Source organism: Simochromis diagramma, unplaced genomic scaffold (assembly GCF_900408965.1).
Source record: "Simochromis diagramma unplaced genomic scaffold, fSimDia1.1 OVJJ01000141.1, whole genome shotgun sequence".
Taxonomy (NCBI): Eukaryota; Metazoa; Chordata; class Actinopteri; order Cichliformes; family Cichlidae; genus Simochromis; species Simochromis diagramma.
The window spans coordinates 1,412,978-1,434,225 of NW_024387350.1; the positions used below are offsets into that span (position 1 = coordinate 1,412,978).

Below are 21,248 nucleotides of genomic sequence, written 5' to 3' on the forward strand. Positions count from 1 at the left end.
TGGCCCCTAGAGACAAAGCACACGCAAAATACAAAACACATGCAAAATACAAAACACATGCAAAATACAAAGCACATGCAAAATACAAAGCACATGCAAAATCAAAAACAAATGCAAAATCAAAAACACATGCAAAATACAAAACACACGCAAAATACAAAGCACACGCAAAATACAAAACACACGCAAAATACAAAACACACGCAAAATACAAAGCACACGCAAAATACAAAGCACACGCAAAATATAAAACACATGCAAAATACAAAGCACACGCAAAATACAAAGCACACGCAAAATCAAAAACACATGCAAAATCAAAAACACATGCAAAATACAAAACACACGCAAAATACAAAGCACACGCAAAATACAAAGCACACGCAAAATATAAAACACACGCAAAATACAAAGCACACGCAAAATACAAAACACACGCAAAATCCAAAACACACGCAAAATACAAAACACACGCAAAATACAAAGCACAACGGAAGTGCTCCAGGACGCTAGGGGCAGTGTTGAGCTCGATTTGCAAAATAAACGGCAAATTTGTTGCAAACACACGGAGATGGATACCAGCAGAAAACACCAGCAAGGATAGACCAACCACGCCTCATAATAAAGGTAATGTGCAAACTGTTGTTAGTTTGATTGTTGTTGTTTTTTTATTACTATGAACGCTTGGTTTATGCTTTGCTCATGGAGAACTGGTTTAAAAAAAATGGATAAAAGTATGAAAACGTCATGTTTTAGCGATTTCTGTCCCTTGCTAAACATAAAAAGTAGCATGCTGTGCCGTTTATATACATATATAGAATGAAAGTTAAGATAAAATATGTAATCTTATTTGAATATTTTGCTCTGAGTAATTGATTGAAAAACATTCTCATGGTCAAACAAGTATTTGCAAGTGAGGTTATAAAAATCTAAGTGTAATGTTTTTGGTTCAGGAGTCTTAATGTAAGATGTGAAATACTTGTATTTTCTGTGGGTTGTAGTGAATCTTAATTTTGTAAAACATTTGATGGGGTCATTTTTACAGATGTACTGTCCCTTCTGTGGACACCTCTTGGCAGACAGTCCTGCCTTTTGTAGTCTATGTGGTAAAAACATCAAGTTTTTAAAGGACATCACCAGCACTGTGTCGAGAAATCCTGCCCTTGGTGAAGAGGCAGCAGCTCTTCCATCTACCAGTTCCAGCATCCTGACTGGCACAACTATACAGACTACACAGGGTAAAAAACATATTTGTATTAAATAAATCTTCTTAACTGTCCGTTCCCTAAAATAATAATTTTTTTTTCTGTTTATAGCTGGGAAATCATTAGTGGAGTCATTTAGAAAATTTAGGGATGTGAAAGAAAGGGAAAGAAAGGCATTTTTTTCAAAGAAACACCAGGAACAGAAGGACCAGAAACCAATTAAGGTATGTCATAAATTTGAACGTGGAAGTTGACCACTTTTGTTGCTAATACAAAATCCAAATTACCTGTAGCACTGCCAAGGCATCGCTGTAAATTTCCATATGCATATGAAAGGAACTGTATATATTGCAAGGGTGGCCAACTATGTCCTCTACAGCTATGGACCCCCCCAGACTATCTCTGTTTAATTTACTTTGAGGCTGATTGCTGTTTATTACCTGCATATGGTGTGTTCAGCTAATCACAACCTTGGACATTAGTGTTTCTCGGGGAACGTTGAAGAAACTAGAAATGATCTAGTTGCCGCTCTTGGGGATTGTAGTTCACCACTGATACAGGGCTTACAATTGTTAACCTGATCAGAATTTCTTAATTGTCAGCCTTTGGTCAACATTCCTTCAATAATATATGCCCCCTGTTAAAACTATATTTAGTCGCTAATGTTGTCTTTTGAGTCACAGCACAGCTGGATCACAACTACAGATCAGAAATAAAATGGAAGACAGGGAACACCATGTAGGAGCAAAGATGTAAAAACATGTTATTGTTAATCTCATTCCTAGATACAGATTGGCATCATGAGAAGGACCAGTGATGGTATAAGACCTGTTCGAGGAAAGTCACTTCCAGTTGATGTTCATTCTCACTGGTCAACTGAGCAAATCTTGTCTGCCGGCGTGAAAAAACATAAGGACTTTAACCAGGACATGGCCGATGGACCCTATGTACTGCTATACCCTGATGCAAGGGAAGTTAGCACAATTCCTGGAACCAACACCCCTTTCAACATCCAAAAATACAAGGATGCCATAGGGAAGGCCTATCAAAGAGTAACTCTCTACATTTGCAACCATGATGACTTCTTAAATTATGGTTAGTGATTCTGATAATGCAGTGACAATCATAAATTTTCGATATTAAAAATAATTCAAGATTTTTCAAAAAAATGTTGATCAGAGAGTGACATGGTTTTGCCACAGATTTTAAATATATTTAAATTGTGATTTATAGCCAAAGTGTTCTATATGTTTGCTAATTGTTCGATATAGCTTTCAATACATACATATATTTAAATTAGACTGTATGTTTTGAATCATTGAATATTTGCAGATTGCAACACAGAGTGTGAATCTGAAGAGGACAATGAAGTTCAAGTAAAAGCAGTAGAAAGCCCACTGTCGGACACTGTGGTTAGTCTTTTTTTCTTTTCCATTGTTTTGTGTGTGTGTGTGTGTGTGTGTGTGTGTGTGTGTGTGTGTGTGTGTGTGTGTGTGTGTCTGTGTTTGTATACACCAATATAATCAAGAAAAGTTTAAAGTTTTAAAAAGTGCTGTTAAGCTTATTTTACTACTTATCAGGTATGGGATTTTCCAGATAATCACAGCACCCCGGAAAGAGCACCTTCAAGAAATAGGTAAGTTTTGTATTGTGGAGGATACACTGCGGCGACCGTGAATAGTGAGGAGCCAAAATACATTATTATGTATTATATTGTAAATTCTGAAATTATTTAAATTCTTTACAGGGGGTCAAACTTGCAAACTTCTTCTGAAGTAAGACTCTGAAAAATGTCATTAATAATTGTCATACAGGCTACAAACATAAAATATATTAACTGTTCATATATTTTTGATATTTAGACTCAAGGTCCCTGCTACAGGTATGTTTTGGACACAGAAATTTGTGTATTGAGACACTAGACCAATAAAATCTTAGTTAACTTTAGATTTTAAGAAATGTTCTACTTTGCCCACTAAATGTTTTTATTGCAGCACATACACAAGTGTTTATGCACCGATTGTAATTGATAGTGACTCAGACAAAGAAGTTCTCATCGAAAAGGATGAGAGTGAAACACAAAGGTAAGTATACATTTAAATGTGAGAATGTAAATATGCTAAAAGTGAGTATTAACATCCTCATTTTATGTGATATTAAATAATTTTTTTATGTTCTAGTACAAATGGCCTGACTGCTGCAGAAGTACTTGAAGAGCTGGCGTCTAAGACAATAAAAACATCTGTCAGCAGATTTAATATAAACAGAGCAAATGTTTGGGACGGAGCAGCTCGGGGCTTTAGACGTGTGTCTTACAACCCAACTGATGATATACTTGTGAAGTTCAGCGATGATGCAGGACAGCGTGAAGATGGAATGGATAATGGTGGTCCTAAACGTGAATTTTTGACATTATTAATGAAATGCCTTAGATCACGACGAATATTTGATGGACCTGAGGACAGCAAATTTCTTACATTTGACAGCGCTGGTGAGAAAGTTATACCATCTGACTATAAAATTAAATTAATACATTCTGAAGTTAAGCTTGGATGATTCATTGTTTATTAAAATAAAAAGGCATTTAATTTAAAGCATTATTTTAGCATAACTAACTAAATACATCCATTACCAGCTGCAAGAGAGGATGAATATTTCCTTGCTGGCAGAATGATTGCCACATCATTGGTACATGGTGGTCCAGGGCCTGCCTTCCTCTCCAAGACACTCTACCAGCATCTGATTGGGACAACAAAGTCTGATGTGGTGGAGGTCACAATTGAAGATGTAACTGATGAAGCTACAAAAGCTTTTCTGTTGGAAGTATGTTGATTTAAATATTCTATTTTAAAACTACAATTTCTTTTGTTATCACAAAGATTGATGTGTTAATTGCACATTGGACTGTAACACTGTGCTCCAAAGTAGTTGTAATTTTAATCAGCATGCTAAGTGTACCGATGTTTGTTAATTATGAACAAAGATAAATGTTTGACTTTAAGTACAGGAGTAGAAAACAATACCAGAATAACATGCTTTAAAATATAGACCAAACATTGAAGTGCACTAGTAATTACATTTAAAATAATTTTGATGTGAACGTCATGCACAACAACCTGTGATACTGCAATTTTCTTTTTTTCTTATGTAAACACTAGATATCCAATGCTGCAACGCTGAAGGAACTCCATGGGTGCATTGAAATGCATTGCAGCTTATTGCAGACAGCTGGCTGCTATGGATTTCCGGACTCTTTAGATGGTAAAGGCAACATCATTAAGGACTACCTTAGGTGGTACATCATATACCGCAACCACTTCTCAATCCAAAGGTAACATATTTGTAAGTATTTGGACTGATACAAAATAATGGGGCAATGTAGCTACACTATTTTAATAATAGTTTTTTAACAAAATTGTTTTTAAACCGTAAGCAACACTATACTGAATTGATAACAGACCACAGCTACAGAAGTGGTCTGCCTATTTTTTTTCTAATAATTTGTATGTTTTTGCTTAATTTTACAGTTTTGCATCTTGCCTTTTTATTTATTGTTTCCATGGTTAATTATACTTGTGTTTGTTATACTAATGTTTGCAAAAAGGTTTTGAGTTATCATGCATGTGGTTTATTCAGTATAGAAAAAATCATGTGAAGCTGCAAGGACAGAGATCAAATTTCAAACTTTTGAACACTTATTCTATTAGAATTCTTGTTACTTATCAGTCCCCACATAAAACGGACAAAGCTGCAAACACTAGTTCAGCTAGTGACCATGTTTAGGCAGGTACTTTAAAAAATCCAGTGCAAATTTGATGTTTGTAGGTGGTTTGATCTTTTACATTATTGGTTTTATTGAGAATAAACCGTACTGTACTGGCTGAAAATGCATTTGCAACATTGTGGCTGAAGTAAGTTAAGCTCCAGTTTGCAACATTCCCTTGCTGATGAATACAAATGCAGATGTTAAAATATAAATTCTGAAGGTGGCATGGTGGAGCAATGGATAAAACAGACTGGGATTCAGAAGGTAGCACGTTTGATGAGAGCACACACACCAGGTGTGTCCTTGAGTAAGACAGCCAGCACTAACTCACTGCTCACCCCAAGGGTGATGGGTTAAATGCTGAGATCTAATTTCCCCCTAGGATCAATAAAGTATTTAAAATTCATTGTGCTTTTGGAATAATTAAAATAAAACATTCAAAAAGTGTTTTTCATGTTTTTATTGTAGTGCTGATGACAATTTTCCCCTTATAGATTTAAGGATGGCCTCGCAACACTTGGTGTAATCCATGCCCTGCAGCAGCATCCTTTGTTGTTCCAACCCTTCATGTGCTCAAGACCAGAGCCACTGACATCTGACTTTTTAGAGGACATGTTTGCTGTGGTCCTGAGCGAACCTGGCAGTTCAAGACGGCAGGAAGAAACCAGGGTGCTTGGATTCTGGCGAGACTATCTGATAGACGCTGAAGGTTTGTATAATACAAAACTTGTACTGCAAACAAATTACTACGATCAGTGCAAACCAATAAAGCAGCTCTTTCATGAATATTACTTTTATGATGTTTTTTAAGTTTAAACTGTCAGGTGATATTTCTGCTATAGAACAGGTATTTGTGCTATTAATCTTGGAAAAAAAGGAAAAACATAATACTTTGGAACATTTGAGGATCCAAGTTTCTGATATTCTGCTTTGTATTTGAAATTTTTAGAAAATAAAGATTTATCTTTAGCTACATTCTATTTAATTCTAGATACCAAAACAGCAGTCTCCCTACAAGACATACTGATGTTTGCCACGGGCCTAAACAGCATTCCACCAGCTGGAATGGAACCAAGACCAAGATTGCTGTTTGGTGATGCATCACGTTTCCCAATTGGGAAAACATGTGCAAACACCATTGTGATACCAATGGCTCAGTCATATAAGCAGTTCCAGGATGATATGGACTTTGGAATATTAAACTCTCCTGGTTTTGGTCTGTATTGATCGACTTACAGTTTGATCCTCATACTGTAATATAGTCTTCATGTCAACTGTGTTTTTGTTGTTATACAAAAAGGTTTGTTTAAAGAAATTGACTAGATATCTGTTGGGCCAAGGCCTTTGTTTTAGTTACAATGCTAAAGTAAATGTCTGTGATTTGAAATGATTACTTTTAGTACCCTTAGCTTTAGAAAGAATTCCCTTTATATCTATTCTAAATGGTGAATAGTAGTATTCATAGATATTGTACATTTTACACAATTTGTATGTCAGTGCAAAGTGTAATTTGCCTTGTTAAGGTTACCAATAAATCTTATTACTTAAATTAGAGTGTTTTTACTCCTTTATTTTATATCAACCTGTATTAATAAAGCTAATAATACCAACACGTGTCTTGCATTTAAGGTGGAGGTTAAGAGAGTCTTCACAATATCATCTGTTAGGAGAAAGAATTTATTTGATCGCACTGTCACAATTGATATTCTTATTTGGAAAAACACAAAGGCAATTTTTTTTAAGTGACTATAAACTGATGAACTATAATTGTGTTCTACTTGAAGCAAAAAACATTTTTTTTAGCCTTAACAAAAGTGCAGGTGGTGCATTATTATAACCACAAAGTGGAATCCACAGTTCTGGGATGTGTGGGAACCTTGGCATTACAACCCAGCAAGCCTTTTTAGTCTGATGTAGTTCTCCACACAAGATTCAAATGTCTGGGATGAACTGAAGCCACTGTTTAGTCCTTCAAAATATTCCTGTAGGTGAGGGTCTCCACAGAAATCGGGAGTTGAACTCATCCTGAACTGGCTCAGCTCTTGATGTCCAACTGCAAGGCCACAGTCGCGTCCACCAAACCTAAAAGTTTGTACAAGGAAAATCTTTAATATTAAAATACTAAGAAAATGCAAAAACATCCTTGTCTCTGTAAGGGGGGGGGAACTATGCTTAAAGTGAACATATGCTTTTGCTTAAGACCATTGGCTGTGTTATGGCATCGAATACAATAGAAGGTGGTCAGAGTTCCTGTAACTACCTGTCTTGAACAGGTAGTTATGTTGCTGAAAACATTGGCAGATTTTTGTTATGTATTTAAGGAGATAATATAAAACAGCTTTTCATAAATTTTAGCACTGGAATCAACATGTGAAAAAAGTAGACATATTTAGTCCAAATTTTTGGTGGTACAAACACTGTGGTGTCTGTTTTTTATGACCATACAGTAAAAGAAGACTATATGATCAAGTGCATAGATCAGTGCGCCCCAGGGTGGCTGTGGGTACAATGTAGCTTGCCATCACCAGTGTGTGAATGGGTGGATGACTGGTTGTGTAAAGCGCTTTGGGGTCCTTAGGGACTAGAAAAGCGCTATACAAATACAGGACATTTACCGTTTATAGATTAAAAGGTGCTAAAAAAAAAAAAAAAAGTCATTTTTGTGATTTCTACTTAAATTAAAGAATTTTGATTTTTCACATTTGTAATTGACAAGTGATACAAACCTATGAGGCAGGTAATACATCACATCCGGTTTACCAGATGGACAGCGTGACTGGCTAACTGGACGGATCAGGTGCGTGTTCCACTTTCTTTTGCATTCATCCAGATCCCTCTGAAGCACAGCCATGAAAATGAAGCGCACCAAGCACATGTGTTCATAACTACCATTAAAGAGGTGCATTTCCTTCATGTCACTCAAAAGGTCCATCCAGAACTGTGTTCTAAAAAAGACAAAAACATACCATCAGATCACAAATCACCAGCCTTCAAAGCCTCACTATTTCTTACATTTATGAAATTGTTTCTTGAGTTGACGTAAAGTGCGTGCATTTTGGATTTCTATTCATCTCTCTTTCTTTATTGACTATTACAGTTTATATTTTCTATCTTATACTTGTATGTAACATAATGGCTACACATTGAAGCTATAAAGGAAAGGTGGTGTAATACACATCAAGGCTTCTGCATCACAGACTATATATTACAGCCACACTTTTATCTGCTTAATATAGTTGTTTCTTGAAAAATTTTAAAACCTACCGCTGTTTTCTGAAGTACGACCACCAGCTTTCAATTCTTTGATTTGTTATTGAAGATCCATACATATGACTGGCAGCTCCTGCAAAAAAATCCTGATGAGATGACCGTAAGGCACAATGCATTGCTGCCATCGTCCCATTTTCAGTGCCGCAGTCTGTGCGAAGTCGCACTGGTATGACTCCAAACTCTGAAGCACACTGAACGTAGTGTTGAGCTATGACTTCTGGGTTGCTGTTAGTTGCTCCGCAAACCAACCATAATACCTTCCGCGAATAGCCATCAATACAACCACTGATAGTCAAACCATATGGCTTTAATTTGTCATATCCATCAACATGCCAAGTGTGGTTTGGTCCAGGTGAATCGTAAACTCTTCGTACAAACTTTTTCCTTGAGCGCTTTTGGACTCCAGATGGGTCGAGCTCTGCCATTAGCACCATGACATCATGCCTTTTCACAGAAAGATGGCGTTTCTGACGCAGTGTCTGCCACATTGAACGGTATCCATAATGTTGACCAGGTCCCTTCAGCTCTTCTATTATTGCAGCACGAATCAAGGCCTGACTTGAGTAATCTTTTTTGCGGGACAGTGATAAACTTCTTAATCTACATTTAAGTGTGGTCAGACTGATCTTCTGTTTATGTTTTGAGGCCAAAATGTCCAAAATTTCATTATAGGAGTAACCGTCTCTGAAATATTTCTGAATGAGGTCTTCGATGGAAATGTTTTCTTGAATTGATCCTTATAAACAGAATTAAAAAAAAAAAAAAAAAAAGATGGGAAATGGTAAAATAGATCATCAGACAAGAAATGTGCAGTTTTAAATAACAATGACATTTTAAAACCAATGTATTGTTTCATTATTAAACTAAATTAATATGTTGCTTATTTGGGCCTCAGTAAATTCAAGACAAATAAAGTCTACAACTATAACCCTAACCTGGACGACTAAGAATCTTCACAGATATACCTTAATGGTTTAAATGATTGCAAAATAACGTGTATGCAATTTATATAACATAAAAATAATATAGTACATAAGGACTGCATTCAAATGTAAATAAACTGTAAACAGCCAAATGGCAGCTTTGTGAACTGGTTGAGACAACCTTTTTTTTAATATGTAATTTGTGAAATACTTACTGTTGTCGACAAACGCCAAAAACTCAATATGTTTGCCACATGAACCGCAGAACTTGACAACTTCTCCCACGTTATGGCCACAATATGGACAAAACATTCTTATCCTGAAAGACACAGCATTTTTCTTTTAAAATAGAGTATTAAAACGGCAAAGGGCAGACCTAAGCTAAAGTGTATATACACAAACGCATTTCCAACACAACAGCTACGTTGCTAGCGTAAAACAGAACTTCCAAAACACAACTACCTACATAACTTAAATTACACAATCGAGAGCATATGTGTATTAGTTGTTGATTTATAGACAAACACTAATATATATTCAAATAATTAAAAAAAAAAGAAGGTTCATTTACCTTTTACTGCCACACACCAAATCCGGTCATTAGAAACGTCATGGCTTATGTAGCCACTAGGTAACAAAAACTCAACACTGCCCCTAGCGTCCTGGAGCACTTCCGTTGTGCTTTGTATTTTGCGTGTGTTTTGTATTTTGCGTGTGTTTTGGATTTTGCGTGTGTTTTGGATTTTGCGTGTGTTTTGGATTTTGCATGTGTTTTGTATTTTGCATGTGTTTTGGATTTTGCGTGTGTTTTATATTTTGCGTGTGTTTTATATTTTGCGTGTGCTTTGTATTTTGCGTGTGTTTTGTATTTTGCATGTGTTTTGTATTTTGCGTGTGTTTTGTATTTTGCATGTGCTTTGTATTTTGCATGTGTTTTTGATTTTGCATTTGTTTTTGATTTTGCATGTGCTTTGTATTTTGCATGTGCTTTGTATTTTGCATGTGTTTTGCATTTTGCATGTGTTTTGTATTTTGCGTGTGCTTTGTCTCTAGGGGCCACCGTAGTAGGGCTCTATTGGCTGACACGCCTCTACAATGTTGCGTGGAGATCGGGGCAGTAACTCTTGATTGGCACCAGGGGGGTGCTTCCCATCTTTAAGAAGGGGGGTGTGTTCCTACTATAGGGGGAGCACACTCCTCTCCCTGGGAAAGTCTGTGCCTGGGTGCTGGAAAGGCAAGTCCAACCATTAGTCAAACCTCGGAAACAGGAGGAACAATGTGCTTTCATCCTGGTTGTGGAACACTGGACCAACTCTTTACCCTCTCAAGGATACTTGAGGGTGCATGGGAGTTTGCCCAACCAGTCTACATGTGTTTTGTGGACCTGGAGAAGGCATTCAGTCATGTCCCTTGAGGTATCCTGTGGGAGGTGCTTCAGGATTATGGGGTGTCTGGTCCATTGCTACAGGCCATTCAATCCTTATACAACCCTTGCAAGAGCTCGCGGCACATAGCCAGCAATAAGTCTGACTAATTTCCAGTGGGTGATAGACTCCGCCAGGGCTGCCCTTTGTCACAGATTCTGTTCATTATTTTTATATAAAAGATTTCTAGGCGTAGCTAAGTGGCAGAAGGCTTTCACTTGGGTGGTCTCAGGATCTCATCTTTGCTGTTCACGGATGATGTGGTTCTCATCGGGTGATGGCCTCCAGCTCGCCTTGGAACGGTCTGCAGCTGAGTGTGAATCGGTGGGAATGAGAATCAGCACCTCCAAATCTGAGGCTATGGTCCTCAGCCGGAAAAGGGTGGAGTACCCACTCCGGGTCAGGGACGCAGACCCAGGACACGCTAGAGATTATATCTCTTGGTTGGCCTGGGAAGTGGCCGTGGAGAGGGAGGTCTCCTCCGCGACCTGGCCCTTGATTAACGGAAGAAGATGACGGATGGATGGCATTCAGATGCAGAGAACTTAATCATTTGTTTCATTGTCATTTATAGTAATCTACCATAAAAACAAATTTTATTTTCATTGTTCAACAAACCATTGTCGATCTTTTGTTAGCGTCATCTCAGATGACAAATAGTTCAGAAATAAAAGGGTCGTTAATCCTGAGTTGTCCCGATGTTTAGATTTTGTTAAAGTTTTTCTTTCATACGCCTCTGTTATCCCCTGTTAATTTCATTTATGTTAACTTGTGCAAGTTGTTTGCCTTTTGTGTTTTATATATTAGTTTAAGCGACCCCCCTCCCCCCTCCCCGCCCCCCGTAGATTCAGTAGTTTCTTCTTGTCCTTCTGATTGCCTCATGAGTATAAATAGTCCCGTTGTTCCTTCAGTTTCCATTCGATTTTATCTTGTTGACTTGTGTATTCTACACTTTGCATCAGAGTAACTAAAATGGTTGCTTTTTGACCTCTGGAGTTAGCATCTCCAGGACTACCCAATTCATAACATAAATTATCCATCTGACTAGCAAAACAAAGTTTGTGTTTGAAAATTGTTTTATCAGTTTAAGAAAACAAAGTTTGTCAAATGTGAGAAAAAAATTAAGTTCAGCTGTTTTTCTGTCTTATTGCAGGAGCTGAAAGTCCAAAGGAAAAACGCTGGAAGAAATTTAAAACTGCTTTTGTAATTGTACAGGTTGCATTTGCAGCTGCAGTTGCAGCAAAGATGGTCCTTTGAACTTGACAGGTTACATAGTAAATGCTGGGACTCGTCTGTTAGCAAGAGTGAGTTTGTGGTTCCTGTTTTAAACTGAGTTTTTTTTGCTGCTGTGCCCTGATTTATGTGTATCTCAGATCCGCAGAATAAGAAAGAAGACTAGATCAGATGTAGAGCAAACAGATCATCTTCTCTTTAAACAGAAGTAATAATGTGAAGTTGCTCTCTTATCTCTCATTCCACTGAATAAAACTTGCAGTCACTTAAAATCCACTGAAGATGTTTCAGTCAGTTATTACTTGATAATTTTCCTCACGTTCCATAGAAAAAAAGATTCTGTCATTGCCAGATTGATGTGTCAGTCAGATATACTCTTGCCACCATCTAGTATTGATTCTCTGTTTTCTGATGCCTTGAATTCATCTCTCAGTGCAGATCTCTCTGCGGTCCAGAGTCCTGTGAACATTATTCTCGTGTGTGTGTGCGCGCGCGCGCGCATGACTTTGGAGGCCTGCAATGCCCTGTTGGCCACTCTTGGAACTCAAACACCTCACCAACAATTCAGTTCATTGTTTTTTCCTGTTAACTCTGTAGACAAACCATTTGAACTTTTTACAGTGCTCCCCTTTTAGGTGACCATTCTGCTAGTACACAAAGTGTCGAGAGACTTTACAAGAAGACAGCAGCCTTGCTTGAGAGGGGACAACATCAGGTGAAACAGCAAAATGATAGAACATATCACTGCAAAATAATAGCATGGACTCTCTATCCTGGTGATCTTGCTGGTCTTGATCCACAAGACTACTCTGACTAGCAATTCTATCAACCCACTTTTCCTTGACCTCGATGAAAACATCATCGAGGTCAAAGTAGTTTATATTGTATACAGAGAAAGCCAAAACAATCATATGACCCCCTTTGAGCAAGTACTTGGTGACAGTGGGAAGGGAAAACTCCCTTTTAATGGGAAAAAAGCTCTGCCAGAATCCGCCTCAGGGAGGGGCAGTCATCTGTCACAACCAATTGGGGGTAAGAAAACTGCAAAAACAACAAAACACTGTGGAAGAGTACGGAGGGCCAGGAGTGACAAAATGAATGATAATTAATTAAATGTTTTAAATGAAATGAACGGACATTTAATTAATGTCCATAAATAAATAAGAAAATAGTCAAATAATCAATTATAAACATGTTTATTCTTTTAAATAAATAAAGGAAGCAGAGCTGCCATTAGTCCAGAGTAGAGGTCAATCCTTCCTTGACTCTCTGTGTTTGATGTCTCAGGTTTTCTTTCAGGTCTCATGGCTGCAGAGACACAAACACTTATGAGTCACTTAAAGTAAATATAAAACATTAAATAAAAACAATCTGCAATAAAATAAATTATATCTATTGGTGCAGTAAAAAGTATGTTTGTTTAGTACCGACACAGAAGTGATAACCTTTAATTGATAAAAAAAAAAAAAATCTTTTGAATTGAACCTGTTACTGGTTGTACAAACCAAAGGTCACTGAGAGGCCGAGGACAGGAAGTCTTGGAATGTTTGAATGAACTATCGAACAGAGGCTGATTAAAAGAATCTAATCAACATGAAAAACAATGAAAGTGATCATTCATTATTTTCCCCACCAAAATCCGGCAATGACAGTGATCAAAGTGAAGAAAAGCAGAGAAACTATCAGTTAGACCTTCAATGCTACCAACCATCACGTAGGGCTTCACAAACAGTCAGGGAAGCTCTCAGAGCTCCAAACTGAGTCTAATAATCTGAATGAGGAATTTAAGAGAGATTACATAAACCTGTCAGAGCAGCTCTGAGTGAGAAAGGACTAAAACTTTACCTCAGTGAGGAGGAGTGACCGAGCCCTTTGATTTGGAGGAAAACATGAGACCACAGATCAAACACATAAATAAAAGTTCAATCTTAGAGTTGGATTAAATTGGACTAAAAATAAAGAAACTGGAAGTCAGACTGTAACTGTGTCCCGGTCCTGGGTCAGTGACCCAGTGTTTTGTATTTTGAATTATTTATAGTCTTGGATTTCATTGTTATTTATACTTTCTGGTCTCTTGGCTTCTGTTTTGTTTCTGTGCCTCCCCAGTGTTCCTGATATCATGTCTTTTGTGAAGGTTTAAGGTTAAGGTTTTAGTTCTGTACTGTTGTTCTCCTTATTTGTCTCCGTGTGTTGTTTGCTTAGTTCTGAGTCTTGTTCTCTGTCACTACGTCTTCCCCTGTGTTCCACATTTAGTTACTTTTGTTTCCTCTGTTCCAAAGTCTGTCATGTTTCAGTGTCTCAGTGTCAAGTCTGGTTTTGTTTTCATACTTCCTGTTTTATTTTGATAATCCCTGTCCTGTGCTCAGCAAGTTGAGATTTTCTACATGTTATGTATGTTGATTATTCCCAGCTGTGCTCTCCTCTCTCCTGCATTTGATTCCCTCGTTATAAGAATAATAAATTGCATTTATATAGCGCTTTTCAAGACCCTCATAGCACTCTACATTCACACACTGGTGGAGGCAAGCTACAGTTGTAGCCACAGCTGCCCTGGGGCAGACTGACAGAAGCGAGGCTGCCATATCGCGCCATCGGCCCCTCTGGCCAACACCAGTAGGCGGTAGGTGAAGTGTCTTGCCCAAGGACACAATGACCAAGACAGACAGAGCTGGGGATCGAACTGGCAGCCTTCCAGGTTACAAGATGAGTCTCCCAACCCCCTCGACCGTAGCTCCCTTGTATTTAAGCCCTGTGTTTTCCTCTGTCCGTTGTAGCGTTGTTAACCATCATACATCTGCTCTGTGTTTCTGCTGTGCTCCTGACAAGTTCCTAGTTCTCTGTTCCTGGTCAGTTTTCTAGTTTGAGTTCATGTTTCCAGTCTAGTCTTCTTGTAGTTAGTGTTTGAGTTTTTTTTCCCAGTGAATAAAGCTGCTACTTTGAATTTACCTTTTGTTTTTGAGTCCTGCATTGGACAAACTGACAAACTGATTAAATATTTGAAAACTCCTCAGTGGGTAAATCTACAGGCTGATATTAATGCTGGTGTTCATTTATTGTGTTGGCATATTTAATTCTTAATCCAAATAAATGAAACAGAGAAAAATGGTCCAGCTTTTAACAACAACAACAACAACACCATCAGCTCTTAGACCCTAAATAATTCATAAAGTCAACTGTCTCTGTAGCCTCATCAAATAACAGTTTTATACAAAGTTGCCCATTTTTATTTCCTCACCTGGAGGAGAAACATTGTTCCAACATGTTTCTGTGAACTTTGTCTTTCTCTCTGCTGAAGAAACTCCTGAGCCTCTCACAAGTGCTTCTCATCCTTCCTCACAGCTTTAGGAGCTCTTTTATATAAAACTTAGATCTTAACAGGAACTTTGAAATTCTTAGATTTTTTTTTCCTGTGCATGAGCTTTGAATTTTAACACTGAAAGAAACTTTTAGTGAACGTGGGCCCAGATGAAAAGGTGCTTAAATTAAATTTCAATATTACCAAATAATTTTAATTATTAATCACCAAAACTGCACAATAGCAAAGAAAGCGCACCATCATAAAAATTAACATTACATACTTCACTCTGACTTTGATCTGAATTCATTCATAGTTTACTGAAACAACTCACCAGTGATATTAAGCTGACATCTTCCAACACTGAAGCCATAATCCGTGTTGACCTCACACAGGTAACGACCCGAGTCATCAGTCCTGAGTCTGGACAGTTGAAGTCTGATTCGTCCTTCTCTGAGGGCGTCTTTGTCACTCTGGACTCGTCCTGAAAACTTTTCATCCTGAAACTCTGACACCTCAACACCTTCATGAACCTGATACAGGACTGAGACTTTATCACTGATGAAGAGTTCACAGAGGATGTTGAGAGTTTTGGTGGATCTGTCAGCTTTGGTGGTGAACGTCCACTCCAGTGTGATGTTGTGGTTCTCCTCTGCCTGATAGCAGGTCTGTGTCACATTGACTACAAATGATCCTGTTGAGGAGACAGAGAGGGAAAGAGAGGAGCAGACACACTGAGAACTGGAACAAATCTGTTGTTGAGCTTTATTTGGAGTTCATAAAGTGAAGCTGTAAACGAACCAGAGACACATGAGGTGAGGATGATGAGCAGCAGGATCCTGCAGATCATCTTTTCCATGTGAGAGGAGACAGAGGTGAAGAGTCATCAACACATGAGGTCAGGGCTTTAACCAGAGCTTAGAAATAAGTGAGATCCAGAATATTTTCTTCTAATCATAGATTTCATTATATGAGATAAAGTTCACTGATCACATGTATCTAAACAAAAAACATGTGAGTTCAGTTACATGCTTTGATGTCTACCTGCTTTACGTACAAATATTAAAGTCATCTGTCTACAGCTCTGATCCTCTCTTTATCCAGTGTTATTATAATTAATAAAGGGAAGGAACAGGAGCAGAGCGGTTATCTTCAAATGGAGATGTGAATGAGTCAGTGACTATAAGAGGAATGCAGAGTTTCCACAGTTATTTAGTTCAATTTCAAAACTAGAGCTGCATAATTTTTTTTTTTAATTCATTAAAGTATAAACCAACAGATACCGACAGATTTAAGGTGGAATCGTTTCTTCGTGTTACTTCATGCAGAACGGCTCATTAATTACTTGACACGAACTTAGTGAGCAGCGCAAATTAGCACAATAGACAGAATCACAAAAACCTGCAGATGCCCAACATTGCACTCAGTTAACGGATTTATCTGAACAAACATGTTTAGACGTCATTTCCGTGACGAGCTATAACTGCGCATATTAGCGGCTCAAACACGGGCAGAGCTGATGAGGGAGCAAGTATCTAACAACGTGAAGTTCAGAGGCTGCCGAAGGAGAATCAGTATTCTGATATAAGGATGAAGTCCACTCACAGAGGTTTATGGAGGCTGCAGTCTTGCTGAAACACACGTTTGTTCGCTTCTGGAAATGAAACTGGCTGCCTGAAAAGACAGATTTCAGATATGATATGAGGTGCTATAGTTTGTAATAAAACTGCTCTTCCCTGGATAAATTCTGCCTCCATCCCACTTGTCAGATATATTTCTAAGACTGACTGTAGATATCAAAGCGCATAAGAAAGAAAGACAGAGAGACAGCGGACAACTATCTATGGCCACCTGCTAAATCTTGTGCAGAGCTCCACTTAAGTATTTCTCCGGCAGCGTCCATCAACATCAGTTCTTTATGGGGACTTGACAATGAAATGGAATTTACACTAAATTCATAAACTTTTTGATTTTACACATTCAGTTTTATATTTTATCTTTGTTGTATGATGTGTGAATGCTGCTTGTCATTTTTGTGTACACAGATGTTTTCCCAGTGAGCCGTGATTCAAAGAGATAATTATTTTAATCTCCTGTCTCTATAACACCACAATGAATGGAAATTTAAAAAAAAACATCTAAAAGATTTTCTAAGCAGAGATTTTGGAATCACTGATATTTTATTTGTCAATTTTAATTTATCACCAGGATAAATATACGGTTTGCTGTGAATAGCCTGTATTAGGATAGAGAATCTAGGCCTTCTGTGGTCCAAAGTGGCCCAGGATTGCATCGTGTTCCATCTAGGGTTGTGATAGTTTACTGAATTACAACTAAAATCTTAAAATAAATGATTTTAAAAGTAAAAAGACCCAGATAATCATTTCCCTGTGAAGAGGCAATAGTGAGTTACCCTCCACAGGTGAACTGTTGCCTGCGCAACTGATCCTAGCGCAGACACTGAGAGATGCCCGTACAGCGCTCTCTGTGGCGACTGGTGCAAATCAGTAAACGAGAAAGGAAAAAAATTACAGATGTAAGTAAACATTAGCAAGACACACGGGCCCTAATGAGGGAGGGAGGGTGAAAAGACACAGATTTCAGATTTATGGAGGTGCAATACTTTGTAATAAAACTGCTCTTCCCTGGATAAATTCTGCCTCCATCCCACCTGCCAGTGGAAAAAAGAATGAACTCAATTTCTAGCAATAATAAATATGCAGTGTTGGGAAGGTTACTTTTAAAATGTATTCCATTACAGATTACAGAATACATGCCCCAAAATGTATTCTGTAACGTATTCTGTTACGTTACCCAATGACAGTAACGTATTCTGAATACTTTGGATTACTTAATATATTATCATGCTGTTTACAACTACATGAATGTACTATTGCTGTGTGATTTATTACTGTTACTGAAGATCCACGGCTCTGAACCGTAGTAAAGGGACCTCTGACTAATACGGTGGGTTCTGTGTCGGGCTCGTAGCCGAAAAATAGCTTTACTTTGTTGTGTGGGTCAACTTTTCTTGCGAGAGACAGAGAGAGGCGTTGAAAGACTGCTCCAACGGAACTTATTGTTTTCGGAGGAAAACACGAACACGGTGTACAGTCGAGTCTTAATAGCTTACTTACAACTGGGCTCGTCATGCACTCTTCTTGCTTCCAGCTCCCGTTTTTGCTCGATGACAAGTCGTACTTTTCCTTTTTCTCCCTCCCTCGTGCTCACAGACACATAACGTGTATGGCAGTCCATTCTCCCTGCAGCACGGACTACACTGCCCATGATGCTACATTCTTTAGAGCCATGCCTGTAGCATTCTGCCTGTTAGCTTAGCACAACAACAACAACAAAAAGGCCTCTCTCACCCAGGAAACACGCAGAGAGAGAGCGTCACCCTGTAACCATGGCAACCGTAACGCTGCCACCTGGAGCAACAGAACGTAGCTGTCAAACAAAACCCAAACAGTCCTGACCTGCCACAATATGAAACAGGGAAGTACCGCCGTGTAATCCATTTATTTCAACAAAGTAACTGTATTCTAAATACCACCTTTTTAAACGGTAACTGTAACGGAATACAGTTACTCATATTTTGTATTTTAAACACGTAACGGCGGTACATGTATTCCGTTACTCCCCAACACTGTAAATAAGATCTAATTCAGGACAAAGTCTATATATGAAATATGTTGATAGAATTTTATAAAATATTTAAGTAGACTTTTTTGCGTTTACCGCTTCGGTTAAAACATCATAAACTGATGATAAGAAAATGTTGTAAAATCAGCACCAATGAAACAAACCAAACACAGAAAACAAGTCCTGCATAAATAGTTGAAGACTAAGCTAAAAATAACCAGTGCCAGACAACAGTGAGTGGCTTAAACAATTAAACAGTTCACGTTAGCTGGACACTTTCTTCGTGGAGTACATAGACTTGTAGTCAAGACTGCCTAAACCGAGACCAAGACCGAGACAAAAGAAGACTTTTAAACTGCAGCCAGATGCTGCTTCGTTTATGGGTGTCAGGCATATTTATGTGTTCTTGCTTTCACACAGCCCTCCTCACCGCTGTCTACTGTCTCACTCACTTACTGAGAGGACAGACGCACGCTCCACTTGAATGTCGCGTCCATCGCCCTCACTACAGTTATTTTTTAATTCTACCGAAGTACATTATTTAGATTCAGAAAGGTTTATATAATTATTTACCCTTGTTGTGCAAACAAGCCTGCATAACTTAATAAATATAGAATTTGAAAAGTAACAAATGGTATCTAAAAAGAAACACTAGGTACTTGATACATGTTCTGATGAGTTTTGGTAAACAACCATTTGACTAACATGTGTGTCTCACCTGTTCTTGTTCCCTCTCTGTTCCTCTCTCTCCCTCTTTGTGCTGACAATCAAGCCAAACACCAACATCATCAAATATACAGTGGAAACCAGATATTTACACTCTTCAGATAAAAACACAAACACTTTTTTAAGTGTAAAACCTCAAATCAGACTAAATGTTTATTTTTTTAGATTGATAAATATAAAAAAACATTTGTTAACTTTAAGAGTAAAGAGAGAAACTATCTGTATTTCTTAATTGCAAATGGCACCAAATTGTATTCAAACTTGAGCCACACTTATGGAGCTCCACAGTTCTTTTCCTGGTGTTTTGGTTGACATCTCTTGATTTTCCCATGTCACAGAAACAGGCTCTGTGTTTTGCCTTATATGCATCCACAGGTGTGCCACCAGTTTACTCACATGGACTCTACTAACCTATCAGAAGCTTCTTCAGCTCAGAATGGAATCGTCTGGAGTTTTCTTATTAATTAACAATAAACTTAGTGTACATGTACTCCTAAATTTGATGAGAGTGATAAAAAATAGACAGCTCCGTCTCTCTTTATTCTGACATTTAACTAATTCAAAAGATATTTCAATATTTATCTAAAACAAAACAAGTTTACTCTAAATTGATGTTTAACACAAAAAATAAATGTTATGTTTTTCCCTCAAGTTTTTCCCCACTGTGAATATACTGCTGTGTATTGAAATTCCTCTTGTTTTGCATAGAAATGTACTGAACAACATCCATCGCTTCCGCTTATCCTTTTCAGGGTCGCTGGAGCCTATCCCAGCTGTCATAGGGCAAAAGGCAGGGTACACCCTGGACAGGTCGCCAGTCTGTCGCAGGGCCAACACACAGGGACAGACAACGATTCACACTCACATTCACACCTAGTGGCAATTTGGATTGTCCAATTAACCTATCCCCACAAGCTGCATGTCTATGGACGGTGGGAGGAAGCCGGAGTACCCGGAGGGAACCCACGCAAACACCATGCAAACTCCACACAGAAAGACCCCGGCCTGATGGTGGAATTGAACTCAGGACCTTCTTGCTGTGCGGCAACAGTGCTAACCACCGTGCCACCGTGCTGCCTACTGAACAACATACAAAGCATAATATATAAAATAACATCTACCCGAGTTTTTTCTTTGAAAGAAGCTCCTTATGCCCATTGTTGTGTTCATCAGTACATAACTGAAACCGATTTATTTAGCCGTGGACTGTAACAACTGTAAATATGAAATAAACACACATGTAAGCTAAGACTCTCTAAAAAATCAGCATTGCTGTTCGGCTTTTTATTTATCCATTTGTTGATTCACCCGAAGAGCAAGTAACGCAACCAAGTGATCAGTTTGATATCAATCTTTCGTGATACACCGTCATATTTACATTATTTGTACAGTACCTGGTCAAACTTAAGCTCTCCTCTATCTGCAGAAAACTCGCAGCCAGCAGCTTCTCCCCCCTCGCTCACGTGGGTGCTGTGCTCAGTCGTCCAGTGCCTGAGCTCGGATCATACAAAATTAGGGGGAATTTACGACTGTGCGCTATGTGCTTCGAATATTGTGTGTAGTTTTGGTTTTATACAGTTGTCAGTCAGACATCTAACTATGAAACAAATTACACTCCAAAAAACCCCGGGCTTCTGAAAAAATGACCCCGGCTTAAGCCCAGTAAGCCCCCCCCGCTCCGCCGATGGTTGACTCCAAATCTCCCGAACACTATGTTGATCTGAGAGAGCAAGACCGAGACAGCGAGACCAAGACAAGACC

At 38.3% G+C, this 21,248-nt stretch overlaps 2 protein-coding genes across 3 annotated transcripts; one reads left to right on the top strand and one right to left on the bottom strand.

Annotated features, from left to right (window-relative positions):
- The first annotated feature begins 466 nt into the window (after positions 1-466).
- On the top strand, positions 467-6,213 carry LOC120718386 (G2/M phase-specific E3 ubiquitin-protein ligase-like). 2 transcript variants are annotated; one of them, XM_040006923.1, is made up of 14 exons: positions 467-627; positions 1,046-1,238; positions 1,317-1,429; positions 1,991-2,300; positions 2,538-2,617; positions 2,786-2,841; positions 2,953-2,980; positions 3,068-3,087; positions 3,200-3,289; positions 3,386-3,696; positions 3,841-4,028; positions 4,364-4,536; positions 5,466-5,680; positions 5,963-6,213. In XM_040006923.1, the coding sequence occupies exons 2-14, from the start codon at positions 1,046-1,048 to the stop codon at positions 6,196-6,198; spliced, it is 2,013 nt and encodes a 670-aa protein (XP_039862857.1). In that variant the 5' UTR covers positions 467-627; the 3' UTR covers positions 6,199-6,213. The 2 variants fall into 2 exon arrangements, with proteins under 2 accessions (XP_039862857.1, XP_039862856.1); XM_040006922.1 differs by lacking the exon at positions 467-627 and having other exon boundaries at positions 893-1,238.
- Positions 6,214-6,623: 410 nt separating this feature from the next.
- On the bottom strand, positions 6,624-9,564 carry LOC120718409. The gene is made up of 4 exons (XM_040006964.1): positions 9,380-9,564; positions 8,236-8,977; positions 7,698-7,916; positions 6,624-7,053 (listed from the first exon to the last, which is right to left on the bottom strand). Exons 1-4 carry the CDS (start codon positions 9,474-9,476, stop codon positions 6,855-6,857), a joined length of 1,257 nt encoding a protein of 418 aa, XP_039862898.1. The 5' UTR covers positions 9,477-9,564; the 3' UTR covers positions 6,624-6,854.
- Positions 9,565-21,248: the final 11,684 nt, after the last annotated feature.

What these genes read in the sequence shown, in the direction of transcription:
- LOC120718386 (XM_040006922.1), top strand. Translation starts at nt 1,028, where the DNA reads ATGGGGTCATTTTTACAGATGTACTGTCCCTTCTGTGGACACCTCTTG. An exon ending in TGATGACTTCTTAAATTATG is followed by an intron (nt 2,301 to 2,537) that starts GTTAGTGATTCT and finishes GAATATTTGCAG; the next exon opens with ATTGCAACACAGAGTGTGAA. An exon ending in ACTCAAGGTCCCTGCTACAG is followed by an intron (nt 3,088 to 3,199) that starts GTATGTTTTGGA and finishes TTTTTATTGCAG; the next exon opens with CACATACACAAGTGTTTATG.
- LOC120718409 (XM_040006964.1), bottom strand. Translation starts at nt 9,476, where the DNA reads ATGTTTTGTCCATATTGTGGCCATAACGTGGGAGAAGTTGTCAAGTTC. An exon ending in TCGTACTTCAGAAAACAGCG is followed by an intron (nt 7,917 to 8,235) that starts GTAGGTTTTAAA and finishes TGTCTTTTTTAG; the next exon opens with AACACAGTTCTGGATGGACC. An exon ending in ATGTATTACCTGCCTCATAG is followed by an intron (nt 7,054 to 7,697) that starts GTTTGTATCACT and finishes ACAAACTTTTAG; the next exon opens with GTTTGGTGGACGCGACTGTG.